This window comes from Agelaius phoeniceus, chromosome 5, assembly GCF_051311805.1.
Source record: "Agelaius phoeniceus isolate bAgePho1 chromosome 5, bAgePho1.hap1, whole genome shotgun sequence".
Classification (NCBI taxonomy): Eukaryota; Metazoa; Chordata; class Aves; order Passeriformes; family Icteridae; genus Agelaius; species Agelaius phoeniceus.
The window spans coordinates 59,479,428-59,496,643 of record NC_135269.1 but is presented as its reverse complement, the minus strand read 5'-3'; the positions used below and the strand labels follow the sequence as shown (position 1 = coordinate 59,496,643).

Below are 17,216 nucleotides of genomic sequence, written 5' to 3'. Positions count from 1 at the left end.
CCATAAATGTACTGTGTTAGCTGCTGTTTGCCTCTTGGCACTGGGACAGTCACATGCAGCAGCTTGGGTCTGTGCTTCATCATGGTCATATAAATGTATGTATCATGATGCAACAGAAGTATCATGACTGAGTAGGAGACAGAAACTGGGCTGTGCAAAATGCTGTGCTGTGAGTTGCAACATGTTCTGCATGCCTGCATTTGCTAGAAGAGAGAGAGAGCAACAATAGGGTAACATGTTTGAAAATTGAGAGCTGAATATTTGAGGGGGAATTTCAGGATGAGGATGGTGTGATCATGGAGATGAGGCCCATGCTCTCTTTGCTCTTTGGTCAGTTGGTAGCCATCACAATGGGTCATCACAAGGAGGGAGTGGGTCTGAGTCCTGCCTGGTCACTTGGAAAGTAGCTATCCCTGATTGTCACCATTCTTTACCTGCCCACTTCTGGGGAGAACAGCTCCCAGCTGTTCAGTTTTGGAGGTGCCATTTGTAAGATCCTCAGTTCACTGTTGACAGCATGATATGTCGATGTGGTGCTCCTCCGTGTCATTCTTTGTCAATAGAGAGAACAAAAATTTGCTTTATTTTAAGTCACAATAGATTACTGTTGATGGATTTTTCTTGTTATTTACAGTCCTTCAATTGCTCTGGGAGATCTCACATGTCTTCAGCAGCAGCTGATTGCATTGCTGCTGAAGCAATGGCAACAAGCCAGCATCAAACTAACTCAAAAATTAAGCCTGTGAAGCTTTGTGGAGTCACTTAGGTATCACTGTCACCAGGGATTTTTGGTGAATTTCTCTTTGCCTTTCCATGGCTCATACAGACATTCATTGAAGTCAACCTGAAACACACTTGGGGTCTCTATAATTAGGGCATCATCAGTGGTCTTGTGGATGTGGATGGTGGTTCTGACTGTTGGAAAGGGAGGTAGATGCTTGTATTATTCAAGTAGAATCTGTATCTCACCACCTCCTTCGACTCCTGTTGTCCCACACATGTGCAGGGGCAGATGAGAGCAGATACTGCCATGGTATCCAGGGTATCCAAGGCCTGTGCTGAAGTGAGTGCAGCTGCCAGCACCAGCTGTGCTTCCCTGACTGCCCCCTGAGAGCTGTAAAGGCCAAATCACAGAGGGTGCTTTGGCCAGCAGCTTCACTGCCATCCCCAGTAGCTGCTTGCAGTAATTTAGTGCTGCATGTATATGGGAAGAGAACAGTGGAATATTTTGGATTTTGTCTTTTCTCTTCCCTCCTCTCTCTTCTACCTTTGACTCAAACTCTCAAATCTCTACACTAGTTTTTGTAGCCCAGGCTTTTATTGCTGGTGTTGCCCAGGTCTGTAGCCTAAGAGTACAGGCATTAACTATAGAAACAAACAAAAAAAATAACCCCAGAAATATCCCAAACCTGTTCTCAGAAGCCACAGTCAGACCTGTGGGATCTGAGCTTGGAGAAGGTGTCAGTCACCAAGGTGTGTTCCTAGCTGGTGTCAGGATACTGGGACTTGCTCGTTTTGGTGTTTCACTGACTGCTTTGGTTGGCTGCCAGACATGGACAGTTTGTCTAAAGTGGGAATTATGTTATTTGTAGTCTAACCAGTGGAACCTCTGAGTAGGAAATGGGTGGTAGGTTCTGCCTGTGGACTGTTAGGTGTTTTGTTAGTCAGCATGCTGGACTCAAGGAAGCACTATCCTGCCATCAGTATCACCCACAAGCTGCTTCTATGTGGTATGAGTGAGGACAAGATATTTCTTAAGAGCTTCTCTTTTTGGCTGTGCTTATATTTAATTTGTTTGGTTAGGGTTTTCTTCAAATTTATTTTCTGAAACAGCCTTTCTTCTCATTATATTAAAGCAATAACTCTTGGGGTTTGGGCTTTTAAATCTTTTTTTCTTTACAGTCACTGTGCTTTCTGATGAGGTACATCTCTCAGCCTGTCTCCAAAACCAAATGTGGAAAATGTGCTTTGCCTCATTATCTGAAAGCTAACAAAATTGTCTATTTTAGAACTGAATAGCTGGGAATTCATTATCATGTATGCAAGAGAAACTCCCTTTGAGTACGTACTGTTCTTAAAATATGCAAACTTTAAAATATGCATCAAATCCAAAATCTTAGATTTCACCAGGAAGTGAATAAGCAGGCAATGCAGATTGCAGATTATACATATTCAATACTTCTTCATCAAGGTATTTTGTACCACACATTTCTGCCAAGGCAGTCCTTGGAACCAAGCAGAGTCTTTGTATAAAATGTTTGCTTTGGAAAGTTTTAATGGTGTTTGCCCATATAGGATTTGTTGTAGTAACCTGATAGCAAAGTGACGAAAACATGAAAAATAGTAGGAAAACCTGAGTCTCAAAACCTTTGAGGCTTTAGATTAAACATGGGTAGTATGAATGTGTATGGGAGAATGCAATTATGTTCACCATTGTCAAATGATATAAAATAGATGAGATAATTATAAACTCTACACAAAAGTGCACTCCTTCAGAGAAGAATACTGACATCTTCTCCAGCCCACTTCCACCAGTGAGATTGCAGTGTTATTCCTTTTGTAATAAATATATCTTGTCAAGAGACAAAGACAGGCCAAAATTTTGTAAAAAATAAACCAATCAAACAAACCAACCCTCCCCCCCAACAAAGGACCTAAAGCACTGTTATGTAATGGCTAAGAGAAGGAAATCAGGAGAACAAGTCATTCATGTAAAATCTTTGGTGCTCTAGTTTTCAGTTTGACAGAAATATTCTTTCAAGGACAGGTACAGATTTTTTAGTTCATGAGATGCTGAACCTGAAGCAATTATGCCAATTTGATCCTTTACAGGATCCCAGCTGATCTGGGATTGCTGGTAGAGCTTTGGCAGAATGACCAGTTTTTCTTGTGTATACATTGGTATACATGCTCCAGGCAGCAAAATTAGAAAGCAGAAAAGAACGTGAAATGGATGTAAATGCCTATGCAGCAGTGCTAGAAAGCAAATAACCACAGTATTCTTAAAATAGCTTGTGAAATTTCAAGTAACAAGAAGCCATTTAGAGATGGTAAGAAGGTAAGCATTACTGACGTTTTGTGTCAGCTTGTTTGGTAGCAGTTGTAAGCTGTGCTCTGCCTGTAGCAGAATATTCCTTGGAGATGGTAATACATTAGCAAAGCAGTGATGTTGGGTGTAGTGATCATGTTAAAAAACCCCAACCTAACAAACAAAAAAAGCCCAACCCACTCTGCTAGGGCAGAAATAAAAACAGAATCTCTAGGAGGTGACCCCTGCTGAAGCAGGGCTGCAGGTCTTGGGTCTTGTCCCTGTGGGAAGGACTGGGGTTTGTACCCAGGGCATGGCCCAGGAAGATTGACCTCCCTCATACATTTATTCCATTGGTACTTTTAGGCTCAGTTTTCCTTTCAAAAGGTGTGAAAAATGCCAATCACTTGTTTTTAAAATTTTAAAAGTGTAATAGTAATGAAATGGTTATAAAAATAGTAATACAATTAGAGTAACAATAATTTGGACAATTTGGATTAGGACAATATGAGACAATAAAGACAAAGAGTTACGGACGTCCGGGTACCTTCTTCTGGGCAGCACCAGCCCAAAAAAGGACACACATTTACAGAGAATTAACCCTTAAAACCACTAACCTGTTGCATATTCATACACTTCATACATGATGCATAAATTCCATTCAAACACAGGATTCTGTCTGATCTGTGTCAACTTCTTCCTCTTAATCCTGATGGTGTCTTCATGGCTGAGTGAGGTGGGAAGAAGTTCATTTCTTCTGATAATGGGGCAATAAATTCTCTTTCTCTGAAAGATTTAGGTGTCCTGTGGCTGCTATCTCAGTGTGAGTCCTTTCTTTAGAAAAAAAAAAAAGTATCTTACATAGCATGGTTTCTATTTTAACATTTTGTTATAACCTAAAACTATATTTAACACACTACTTAAGAGAATTAATACAGCGTTACTTTCTAACACAACACATATAATATTCATTTTAATATTTGCAAAAAGCCAATATAAAATACACATTTTTCACAAAAGGTGTTGTCTCTGACACTACTACTTTTCATCGTATATCCTGAGTAATCCAGGGCTGAGGGCAGCAAGTGCTCCAAACCAAGATTTCCACACAGGTACACATCTTCTGCTTCTACATAGACAAATTCTAACACAAATTAACTTTTTTACCCTGTGGTATTACACAAGATTAGAAATATTGCTGTAAATTTTATATATTTGTTTCCTCTTATCTAGATCACTGATTACTTTTAATCAGATAATGACCAAGTGTACTGGTCACAAGCAATAATGAGGATGAATTTCTAAGGGCAAACATGCTAAGTAATAGGATACATATTTAAGATAGAAAAACTCATCAACATCTTCACTATGTTGCTTTAACATGGGACATTAATCTGAAAGAATAGATGTAAAAATAAAAAAAAAAAAAAGCCTAAAATCTTGATCAAGCTGTTTGGGTGGGAAAAATCAGCATTTGATTCCCAATAATGAGCTGTGACAGCCCATTTCACTGTGTTGGGTCATTGGTCTAACATATCAGGCAGCCATTTAATTTTTTTATTTTCAGTGCTGTGCTCTCGTGTCCTGGGATGGCAGCTGTGCCTGGAGGGCTGCAATGGAGGGACAGGGCTCTTTGGGAAGGACAGGCAGGAGAGATGAGAGGAGGGTGCTGCCCTCGTGCCAGTGACCAGCTGGGGGGCATGGAGCAAAGTCTGGGGCAAAGAGGAGAGAGCCTGTGGGTCAGGATTAAAGGGAGGGCAGGGACAGGGGACATTGCAGTGGGGTCTGCTACAGCTGCCAGGCCAGGAACCACATGAGGTCCTCTGTGGGTGTCCTCACATTCAGAACTCCTGGTGTGTGGGATTCACATTCTCTGAACCTGAGAGAAGCAGAGAAAAGAATGATCAAAACAATTCTCATCTCAATTTCTGCTCCTCTTGTTCACAAGTGGAATGCATTGTGGAAGATTGTTTACCTGAAGGGAATTGGTAATTGGATTGTTTTGATTCATTGACCAATTGAATCCAGGTGTGTGTGTCAGGACTGTTGGCTGACAGTCATGAGATTTTGTGCAGTTGAGTTGAGTACAGTTGGGTAGTTGTGCAGATTCAGTTTAATGTAATATAATATAGAATAGCATAGTATAATAGAGTAATTAATTAGCCTCTGATATCCATGGAGTCCTGCTCGTCTTTCTCCCTGCCACTGGGCTGCAGTGACCATGAAGTGGTGGAGTTTGAGATCCTCAGGGTGGTGATTAGGGTGCACTGCAAGCTCAATACCCTGGACTTTAGCAGAGCAGATTTTGGCCTTTTTGGGGATTTGCTTGATAGAGTGCCATGGGAGAAAGTCCTGGAGGGAAGAGGAGTCTGAGAAAGGTGGTTAATATTCAAGAATTACCTCCTCCAAGCTGAGGGGTGATGCATCCTAACAAAGAGGAAATTGGGTAAAAATGCTAGGAGGCCTCTATGGATGAAGAAAAGAGCTCCTGGACAAACTGAAACACAAAAAAGAAGCCTACAGCAGGTGGAAGCAAGGACAGGTAGCCTGAGAAGAATACAGAGAGATTGTCTGAGCAGCCAGGAAAGCTGCTCAGACTTAGGTTAGGAAAGCTAAAGCCCTGAAAGAAGTCTGATCAGGGATGTCAAAGCCAGCAAAGAAAGCTTCTGTTTGTGATATGTTCATGATAAAAATAAGACCAGGGAAAATGTGGGCCTTCTCCAGAAGGAAATAGGAGACATGATTATCTGTATATGAAGAAGGACAAGGTCCATGACAATAAAATTGTTATGGACCTTGTTTTCTCCATATACAGAGCAGTAAAATTGCTTCATCCTTTGCTGGCAAATGCTCCAGCCACAGCACCCAAGTTGCAGAAGACTTCAAGTCCCAGAAGGGACTGAGAGAATGAGGAACCATTTGCTGTAGGAGGTCAGGTTCAATATATTCTGAGGAACCTGAATGTGCACAGGGTGGTGGGACCTGATGAGATGCATCCATGGACTCCAAGGGAGCTGTCCAAGGAAGTGGCTAGGCTACTGTCCATCAAATTTGAGAAATCATGGCAGTCAGTGAAGTTTCACTGACTGCAAAAGGGAAAACATAAGCCCCTTTTCTGAAAATGGGAAAAAAAGGAAGACATGGGGAACTACAGGCTAGTCAGTTGTACCTCAGTAGATACATACAGTGAGATACTCTGGTTTCTGTGTATTTTAATCCTTTTATAGATGTATTGATGTCTGCAAAGACAGCAATAATTATGTATGTATTTGTTTTGGTACAGATGGTTTTAAAAGCTCTAAATGTCATTTTTAATTAAAAAATAAATTTTAAGGCATCCTATGAGATTAAGCCATTTTTTCTTGCCAACATCTATTTTTCATGCAACAGCCAAATAATTCTCTCTCTCTTTTTCTCCCAGTAGCACATAAGAGCTACCACTATAGTGGTGTTTCTCCCTCACCTTTGGCTTCTCAGTCAGCCTACAGGATTCACTGAAAGCCTGTGATACCTTCATGCCTCACTGCCTGCATTCTGCTCTGTATGGGAATGCACCTGTCTGTGTGCACTCTGTCTCCCTGGCTACAGAGCAGCCTCAGCTCCTTAGGGAGCCCTTTCTTCCTAAAGTGTGTGCTTGCAATGCCTTCCAGCAGCACACCTTTCTTTGCATGGAGCCAGATCCCTCTGTGTGCAGGTCCTGCCCTTTTAGGAGCTGTGGGAATTCTTCACCGAGGTTAATCAGAGTTTTGGAGTGGGCTTCAGACATTCTTGAGATGTTAAGATTTGTATATTGGGAAATTTGGTGGCAGTGTTGCTGTCTAACCTGTCAGGTTCTTTGGCTGACTGGTACATACAGGAAGCACCTGTGGCTGTGATTTACCTTTTCTCTTTGTGTAAAGGCCAAACCTATGTGCTGCTGTTTTTCTATTTTGTTTTTAATAATTAAAAAAATCCTCTTCTGAGACTGATTTATTTGGTGGGGGAAATAATAAAACATAACTCATGTATTTCATCATTGAATATTACCATTGCTGTTAAATTTCCAGATTGAAATACAAATATTTTGAAAGCTGTGCTCTAACTACTGTACTGCCAGGACTGTTTGTCTTCCAGATAATAGCTGTGTATTTGCTGTGCTCATCCCTTCTTCTCATGCCTCACAGTTGTCATAGCCTTTCACAGAGAAAAGACAAGAACCATTCTCCATAGACCTGGCAACTTCTTTGTCAGAGTCATTTCTTCAAACTGTCAGTGAGTTTGTCGTGCTTTCCTTGAGATTTTGTGAGGTCTTATCAGTGTGAAGGTGCATTAATATAACTGTATTGTCTTATGTTGGTCTCAGCCTCTGAAACAATCATTCTACCTGGATTAATCCTGAGCTAAAATGAAAGTTTCCTGTGATGGAGGGAGATTAGAAGGGCTCCAAATTACAGTTATTATCTGTGGTATCCCAGCCTATCACTGGGTAATGGGGAGTTAACTCTATTTCCTCCATTTGGGACATAAAAACATGAATCTGACTAAAGCATGTATTTTAGAGAGGCATTCATTTAGATTTGATTTGCCTTTGTTCTGATTAGGTCATTCTAATTATTATTTATTATTATTTATATATAATCATTCTAATTATTATTTATTATTATTTATATCTAATTATTATTCTATATTATCTGTTGTGAAAGAAGACAAGTGAATATAAGTTAGCATAATATTGCAATAAGCATAATACAAAATTTTCTCAAAGTTGAGACCTTTGAGAAATAGGTAAGCTTGGAACTGAAAAGGTGGAACATATACTGGCCATGATCCTCATCAGTTAAAATTTAGCCTGGGATTTTCAGATATATGATGAAAGGACCATAGGTAAATCAAGAATAACTCTACTGAAAACAGGAGAGTTAAATGGAATAAAATCAGACAGTGTGTTGAGAGCAGGTTCTCAGCCTATTGTCCAAATCTGGGCTAGGTTTGACCCACTGACCTAAGTGGTGTCCTTGAGAGCTTTATCACAGTTTTGCCCTCAATAGAATAGGAAAAAATGAATTATTTGGACATGACATTTGTTTCCTAAGCTCACCTGGGGCATTTGCACTTTCCACACAAGGAAGACACATTATGGTGTGGATGTTTCTCTTTGTCTGTCCATTAAGCTACATGAGCAGTATTCCTGCTTTATAAGTAAGGATGGGGTCTGGGGAGCTATGGGGTGCTAAATTGAATATTTTAAACATGTAATAGCTTAGTTTAATTTTTGAGGGTTTTTTTTTTTTTTGTTTTTTGTTTTTTGTTTTTTGTTTTTTTTTTTTTTAAGGGAGCTTAGTCCTTTGCCATATGAAGAAATTGCAGTGTCTAATTCAAAGTGAGGCTTGTGGAAAGTGTTCTAATTTTTACTGACACTGAAGATTAATCATTAATCCCCTGCCAGCCTTTGTCACTGTGAGCAGGCATTTTGGCTTTGTGTGTTTTTCTCTAGAAGAGCATCACCTTGAGCTGCTCTAAGTGTGGCAGGAGAGTGAGCAGTGTCCTGCTGGCCTCTGTCCCCTGGGCAGCTGCAGGGAGTGGGGTGTGCTCACCCTGGCTTGGGTGCCTGCAGGGTTCCCACACCTGGGGATGTGTCTTTGCTGTGGTTTGCAGACCTGCAGGAAGCACCAGGTCACAGCTCTGGCTGTCAGAGAGTGCTCAGGCATGTCCTTATCAGCCCCTGATAGGCACAGCCTCTTCTTGAATCCCAGGCTTAACAGTCCCTGACTTTTAGGAAGGCTGCATATCTAATGTCTGTGATGTCTTTAGCTTCTTATTCCAGGTGACATTAATGGCACAAGAATCTCTGGCAGTTTCTGAAGCAAGAACATTTAAATTGTGAGTTTGCAAAAAGAGACAGCTCAGGCTATCAGAACAGGTTAAGCATCTAGAGGATGCCCAGTTAGGATCCTTTCATAGCATTATCTTCTTGGGCTTGATTCTCTACAAACCACCCCACAGACCCCCATTTCCTCATCTGCTTACAAAGTTATGCTGCTCTTGATCATTTACCAATTATTTATATTTACTTGCTTGACCTGCAGTGCCAAAATACTTTGGAGCTGTACTTCCATACAGTTCTCCGGGCAAGGATTTTCAAACGTGAATTTCAGTTGCTAACAAGTGACAGATTGTGGAATTCTCTCTTATGTAGTGCTAAGAATCAAACTACTGGAATATGTCTCATAGGTTTGTGCACTTTTGAATGGTAATTTAATCAAAACCTATCAGGATACAGACCTTTGTCATTTCTCTCTCATACATGCCCACCCCACACCCTGATAATTTTCCCCTGTGAGGTTTATAATAGATTTTGGTTGAAACAAAGTAGAACATGAAGAGTCACAGTCATTGACACAGATTGGAGTGTCATCATGCTTGTAAACAAGATTATTCTCTGTGCACAGCTGTACATTATTTGTTGTGATGCAGCACTCTTTCTGATACTGTAAAAAATATTACATGTCACTGGACATATTCTGAATTTATCTGTATGTCTGTATATGCCTTTTATTGGGAAAAATCCTGCCTTTTGCAAGGGTGAGGTTTTGCAATCCTTGAGTTTTGTTCCTTCTGTATTTGCACAGGTTTGTGACACTCGAGTTACTGAGTTGTTTTCCTAGCAAGTAGTTTGAATTGAATCATTTTGAACAACCAACCCTCAGCACAGTGTGACTCTAACCTTTAGGAATAAGTATATTTTTGCTGTGGAGTTACCTTCAGTAGCCACGTGGGCATTGCCTCATTCCCTTCCCACGTTTGCTCCTGCTGGAAAGCCAGAGCTGTGAGCTGCTGCCTGTGTCAGCACTGCTGCATCTGGCCGGGTATCTGGGATGGGGGGACCCTCCCACAAGGCTGCCTGGGTTTCACATTGTGGGGAGCAGCCCTTGGGCAGCCTGCAGAGCACAGAGCCAGCTGCTCTCTGCTGTGCCTGCTCTGAGAGTCCTGAGAGCCTGTGTGTGCCCATGGCCGGGAGGAGAGAGGAGAGCAGTGTTGGGAAGCAGGGTGGAAATCACAATGCCTAAGCACCACTCCTGTGTGTGTGTAGCTCAGGGCTTGCTCCTGTGGATTTAGGTACAGTATTCCTGTGTCCTGTGAGGGGGATTTCAAAGCTGCCCTCGTAATTCAGCCTGGAGGCCAAGGCTGTCTCCTGGCATCCCTGTCTCTCTGGGTACCACTTCCACTTGAGCTGTGTGAATCAGGACAGTCATCTCAGTCCAAACCTAAGAGTCAGCCTAACTCAGATCTCAGGAAGGATGGTGGCTAAAAACAGATATCCAGGGAAGGTGGTAATCACAGGCAGAAGAAGTAGTGTTTCTTCCCTGGGAACTTCTCTGCTGTTCCTGATGCTGTGTGGCTCCAGGAGGAGCATTTAATATCCCTCATTGAATATTTCTGCCACTGATTTATCCATTTGTTTCTGAGACAAGACTTTACTCTTCTGACATGTTTGAAAGATAATTTAGTATTTGTTTTATGCCTCAAGAAAAATGCATCTTAGACTTTCTTTTGCCTACCTTACTATGCTTACCCTGCCAGACATGACCTGATTGACCACTCATCTACTTTGTACTGAAAACACCTAAATTCCTGTGGGGCTGATTATTATCTGAGACTTTCTTGTATGCTAATGCTTCCACCTTTCTGGACAACAGAAGTATATTGTGATTTGCAACCAGAAAAATAGAGAGTAGTTCAACTTGCTCCATAACAAGGAACTGTGGGCTCTGTTTGTAAATCTCCCAGTAACACATTTGGATGACCTCCATGAAATCCCAGTCTGGGCAGGAAGGCTTTGTCTGGTTGCTGCTGAAACACTGATTATTCACATAAGCTCAAAAATAATTGCTGATCAAGGTTCTGACATTCCTCCTATTTTTTTTTCCTAACAGTAAATAATTTGTAAAATCTGTTGCACAAAAAAGTAAGCTTCTTGTAGCCAAATAAAAGAGTGAATTTAGAATTATGTAGCTGAAAAAGAACCTTTTTCTTTGATAATCCCAGTAATTTGTTTCAAATTATCTTAGTTTTGTGCTACATGTTCCTCTTTTTTTTTTTTTTTTTATGTGCTGAGGTAGCTGTCTAGAGGAGTTAAATCTTCATATCTACAGATTATATACAGAGCTGACAGCCAAACCCTCCCTGAGTTTGGGGAAAGCTTCTGAATGGGAGCAAAACATTATTTTATGGTTTCTTGTTAGAAATATGTCAGATTCCAATTTTTTTTTAATATGAACACATCTGCTGAGACCTGCTGCAAATTTACTTGCTTAAGGAAACAACTCAGCCATCTGATGGTGACAGTCATGACTGATGTCCTGAAATGAATTTGGCCCAGAACAGTAGTGACAAAATAAACAGTTCTGAGGAATCAAACAGCCCCCATATTACAAAACAGCAGTTGCATAAAATATGCTGTCTGTTTTGATAAAAATGTGTCTACATTTTTTTATCTTTTCATTTAAAGAAAAATTGTTCAGGGGAATAAGAATTCATGTTTCAGAATAACTTTGCTGGTGATGTTACTCTTGTGCTCAGCTATATATGTGTTTGGGGTTTGTAACAGCTTATTAACCAGAGGTTTCCTTCCTTGTGGCTAGCACAAACCTCTGTAGTTGGGTTTCCCAGTGTATTTTTTTGCCACTTGGACCTGTCACTCCTGTATGTGCTTGTACAAACCATCTGTGACTGTGGTTCAGAAATTGTAGCTTTGCTCTGGCTTTTTGTCCCCAAAGGAATAAGAAGTCAGTTTGCTTCTCAGGCTGTTGTTACTGTCTCTCTTTTCTCAGTAATTTTTTTTTTCTTGGCTTAGGTGTTCACGACATGATGCATAACTCCCATGTAAAATTTAGTGGGTTAAAATAAAAAGGTTAATATTTTTCATTTTTCAGTTCTGTATAAATACGAAGAGCAGTTTTTACGGTTGAATATTAATAAGCACTGTAAGGGCATACATTTTTAATGTGGCTGCTGCCCACATTTGAAATTAGGTCATTCAGATTTTCTTCTTGCTCTTTATTCCAGCAGTTAATACATCACATGAAAGTAGAGTTCAAGACCAGTGGTTTTTACTAATTAGAAGTCTGAAGGTTGTATTTGGAAGGCAAAACATAAAACTATTTATCTATTTTATCTCTAGTAACTCTTGGAGGAGCTGGTAAATTAGAAATGAAATAGGGGCAAAGCCATGTGTTTTAAGTCGTGTTTTGCAGTCTCTCCCAGTTGGAAACAAGACAGGAGTCTGATTACAAATGTTTGCAGCATGCAGTTGGAGATGTGCCAGGGTGGCACTATGGAACATTTGCACTGGGGTTTTGGTGGGGGTTGGCATTGTTATTGACTTACCTAAGGAGTTTTAAAGGTTAGTCAAAGCAAAAGTTGATCTTTTAATGGGATTACCAATTAATTTTTTCTCTATAGGAGTATCTTTAGTGCCTGATTTCCAATAGGTATATTTTGTAAAAATGAAGTAAATTTTTTTACATACCCTGCTTGCATTATTGTTTGCAAAATGCCTATTTCTGTGTGCTCCATAAATAATGGAGATGCAGATCTAAATGTTTCACATCCACTCATGAACAGCAGTAAGTAACAGTAACTCCTAGAAAGCTGAAAATGGTCTCGAAAGCTTTTTAGTTAGTATGTACCATCTTCTGCAAAGCTATTTAAAAGTTAAAGTGAATATGAATGGGTTCTTATAAAGATACAAAAATAATGCTTGTCTGGTGTTTGTAGTTGTCACACTTGGAATGAAGTATAACAGTGTTATGTTTGAAGCAAGTTAGAGTACTACAAAAATAATCAAAATGTTGTTTTCTTTCAGCTCCAGCGGTAAACCGATTCACCAGACGTGCATCAGGTAAGCTGAATGAAATTCCATTTATCTCCATAATGGCTGAAACACTATGCTGACAATGATTGTCCTGTAAAATGTAATATGACATTTGTTAAAGTTCTTTAAAGATGTTGGACTTGGGCTGACCTCTAGTTTGTTACCTGCTTCACTAAAAAATGTAGCCAAGGTTTCAGGTCACGGAACTTGCACGAGCCCTTCTTGTTGCTGTGGAATTTATTAAAAACCTAAACTTTTTTTTAAACACCCCGCCCCCCCCCCCCAAAGAAAATAATTTCAGTTCTGGCAGATCTGAAGGCTGAAAGCAAGAATTGAATAATTGAATGTCATCTGAATGTAAGCAGGGTTACCTTGCTTACCCCAGAGACAGCCTGAAACTGCAATTTCGTGATCAGCTATGCATGAAGAAATGTTCAGCTGTGTTGGAAATCTCAGTGTTGTCCAAACCCAGGCTGGTTTGTGTGCATGCTGTGTTGTTGTGCTGTGCAGAGCTGGAAGCACCATTCCTGTGGTGGTGCTATGTGGTTGTGTTGGGTGTGCAGCTGCCTTGCCTGGTGCTGGTTTGCGCATTCTTCAAGATAACTTGGTTCTTGCTGGCTCAGAGGACTCCTTACTTTATTTCCATTACATGTCCTCAACATTATGTATCATTAAAAGTTAATATCCTTAGCCTTTCCTTATTGTTCTGCTGTGTCATGTCCTTCAGGCTTAATTTTTGAGGGCTTTTTTTCCCTGAATTGTGAGCCCCAGAATCTGGATCTTACTTGTTTGAAGTACTATGAATCTGAAAATGTGGCATAAAAGTCACCATGAAATGTAATGAGACTCATGGCTGACTCAAAAGAGTCAGGAGAGCAGGAGATGTGAGCTATTCCTAGTCATTTCAGTACGCCACATTCAGTATAAAATGCTCTTTGTTTTCAACTTCAGGTCATTTTAAATAAATGTATTTCATAATGCAGTATTCTATCCAGACTTCTAGTTTTGATTGTTACAACCTCAGTCAGGTAGTCCCTTGTCAATGTAAAAATAGAAGTGAAAATCCTTGGGGTTACTGAGGAACTGCAGAGGAAAAAGGAGGTTTGCAGATTGGTGCATAGCATATGATAGAATCACACAATGGTTTGGGTTGGAAGGAACCTCAAAGATCACCCAGTTCCAACCCCCTGCCATGGGCAGGGACACCTTCCACTATCCCAGGTTCCTCAGAGCCCTGTCCAGCCTGGCCTTGGACACTTCCAGGGATGGGACATCCACAGCTGGTCTGGGCAACATGTGCCAGTGCTTGACCACCTTCACATAGGTAGCACTAAGCAAGAAAATGTAATTAATTCCAAATATTCTGATGCTTTAAGTTATGATAATGCTTCATGAGGTACTGTAGCTTGAAATGAAGGGAATGATTTGTTAACTGGTGCTCAGCAACAGTGAGCAGGGCTCTATGCAAATCACATTTCATGTTTTAAGGAGAGTTCTACTGTGACTGATTGATAGCTGACAGTAATGAATGCAGTCCTTCTAACAGATGTGTGATAAGCTTTTGCATTCAGAGAGTTTGATTGTTTGGAAAGCTAATACTTGGACACAAAAAGCCCCCGATCAGTTATTCTTAATGTTTATTTAATATTAAATTAACATTTATTTTTAAAAGGAAACTAAAAGCATGCTGTAAGTCTGAAATTTTTGTGCAATTATTGGGGAAATAATTTCTGTGGGGAATTAATATTTCATGTATTTTGGTCTTGTTGTGAGAGATAGAACAGTTATCTTATTCAGAATAATGAGTCAGGTGGTGTAGTAAATCAGATGTAAATCATGTGAATACATTTCAAACTAGAACAAGGAAATGCTGCAGTCCACCATGTGTACTATTTTATTAAGTTAGTGGTAGCTTTAATAGTTAAAATGACTATTTTTTCAAACAAGGAAGCCTGTGAAAGGTGATGGTTCTTACTTTTCTTCTTAAATGATAAATGACTGTCAGAGAAGTACAGTACATTTAAGAAACTTGATTGTTAAAATATAAAATTAAAAACATAAACTATGCTGATAATATAAACATTTCACAGGGATGTTTGCAGTCCTAACCATGTTTTTAAATACCTTGTTTTTAATTGAACAGTTGTCTGCAGATTAAGGCAATCAAGACACCTTGCAAGGGGAAAAGCTAAATAGTAGCTGTTGGGTTTGGGTTTTTTTTTAATGCTTGGTAGCTTAACAGCCTTCTGTAGTCAAAGCTGATTCTCGTGTTTAGGAAATGCCATATGTATTATGTAGGCAGACCAAATGAAATGTAGGGGTTTTTTTCCTCAAATATGAGCTTCTCCTAATTTTAGGCTGTTTGGCTAAGAGCTATTTTAAAATTTGAAATGTGCAATATTGTAGATTCTTGACTGCTTTTGAAGATTTTCTTCTGGTGAATATTTCCCCAAGCTGGTGGTGAATATTAGGAGAGTTAGGTCTAGAATGTGGTTTCATGTTGCATGTGATTAATGATATTGCACACTGATTCTGGGAGTGTGTGACTTCTGGGTGCCTTTTGTCATGCCTCTGCCCATAGGTTCTCTCTACTTCTCTTGCACAGATCTTGGAGTTGTGCTGCCTGAGGGTGGAGTGATTTAAATAAAGCAGAAATACAGGAGGTTCTGGTGTGTTGATTTGCATTGGGTTTCCAACATTTCCTCCCAGAGAACAGTAATTCTCTACAAAGGGTATTTTGATGTTGCTGTTACTCTTTGGGTAATGCCTAGTATTTTGCTTGGTTGCATAAGATATAGTTATTTTTCCTAACTGAGCTAGAAATTAGGCACCCAGAGCTTAATTGCTGAAGCACCTACTGAAAATAATACAGCCCAGCATTTATTATTTAACAGCTGTTCCTGTTAACATGCTGAGAATGTATTAATGAACTGTCATTGGTATGTAGAGGAAAAAAGCAGAAATAAGCTAGAAATAAGCTAGGATAAATTAGCTGTTCTGGAATTCCAGTTCTTAAAATTTATTGAGCTCCCTAATTAGATATCTCTGAAGTGTGTTTATTCATATGTATGTGTATATATGCAATGTGGGCTCTGTACATAAAATACACTTACAGTGCTGGTGACAGCTACTCATGGGCTGGTTAATAATGCACTCCATTGTTCTAGGCTGTGCACAAAGAACAATAGATATCACACTCTTAACAAGAGGAGTTTAGTAAGAAGAAGAGATTAAAAATACTTTATAGAGCTAGAATGAACAATGAGACAGCTGCAAGTAGTTAATCCTTATTTTTATTTTCAAATCTGGTGGCACCAAGATGAAGAGAAAGGAAAACAACTGTTGAGGCGATCAAGAGACTTGGGTGTGGGAAAAAAGGGGAGCATGAAGGGCACCCCTTTGTCCTTCAGACAGGGTGTGGGAGGCTCTGTGCAGTGTCATACAGGGGGAAATCTGGGAGCAAGTTTGCCAGAACAATTTATTCTTCTTTCTGTAAGTTGCCATTAGGAAGAAAGTGACAAAATGAGAGTTTTGGTCTGCAGTATCCTGAACCATTGTGTGGACTGGATTAGTCATGCCCAGAGTAGCATTTATATATATATCACTGCTACTTTTCAATTTAATAATTCCTGCAGGAAGCATGACAATGTACTTAAGTAACATGGTGAATTTTACTGCATTTAGACTACAGGAGTCCTTTTAGTGAAAGAATGGCTAATTGCTTTCTGAAATTATGGAAGAGCATAGGTGATATCAAATTAAATGGTTAAATATAAACTAGTATTTAGGAAGAGCAAATTGACATTGCTAGCCAAGAATAGAAAATGTCCCTAGGAACAATATTTCACTTGTGATTTTCAATCAACTCAACTATATTGAGTTTTTCTTAAAAAGATTGGCACCCACTTTCCTGTGGCATTAAAAATTGTCAGAGAAAGGCAGCATACTGAAATGAAGTGCTATTCCCTTTTATAGAGTAAGGCAGAAGCTAGGGTTGCACCAAAAATAATAGTGGGAATTAAATAACTGTAAAGTCCCCTTTGAAATGCTCAGGTAGGATGCAGTGTTGTGGAAGCATATCAAGTGACAGAAGAAAGAAGAATGAAGAACTTTATTGATAAACCAATAATTCCAGAAGAATTCTTCAAGAAGAATCACTGAGTCTGCTTTTTCTGAGTGATGAATATTCCCCAAACTGAATTCAAGTGATGTTGGATTCACCTTTGTTCATTACACACGTGTAGTTAATCCCAAATTTGAAATGTCCAATATGTCACATTTCTGAAAGAAGCAAGGACACAGCTGACATACACTGGTATCTGGTACTAAAACTCA

The 17,216-nt window shown here is 39.7% G+C and overlaps 1 protein-coding gene across 1 annotated transcript in view; it reads left to right on the top strand.

Moving 5' to 3' along the window:
* The window catches only part of PRKAR2B (protein kinase cAMP-dependent type II regulatory subunit beta), a 76,819-nt gene that overhangs the window by 17,199 nt on the left and 42,404 nt on the right, over window positions 1-17,216 (top strand). The window contains exon 2 of the mRNA XM_054631420.2: window positions 12,873-12,908. Coding sequence (XP_054487395.1) covers window positions 12,873-12,908 — 36 coding nt within the window. The remainder of the gene's footprint in view (window positions 1-12,872; window positions 12,909-17,216) is intronic.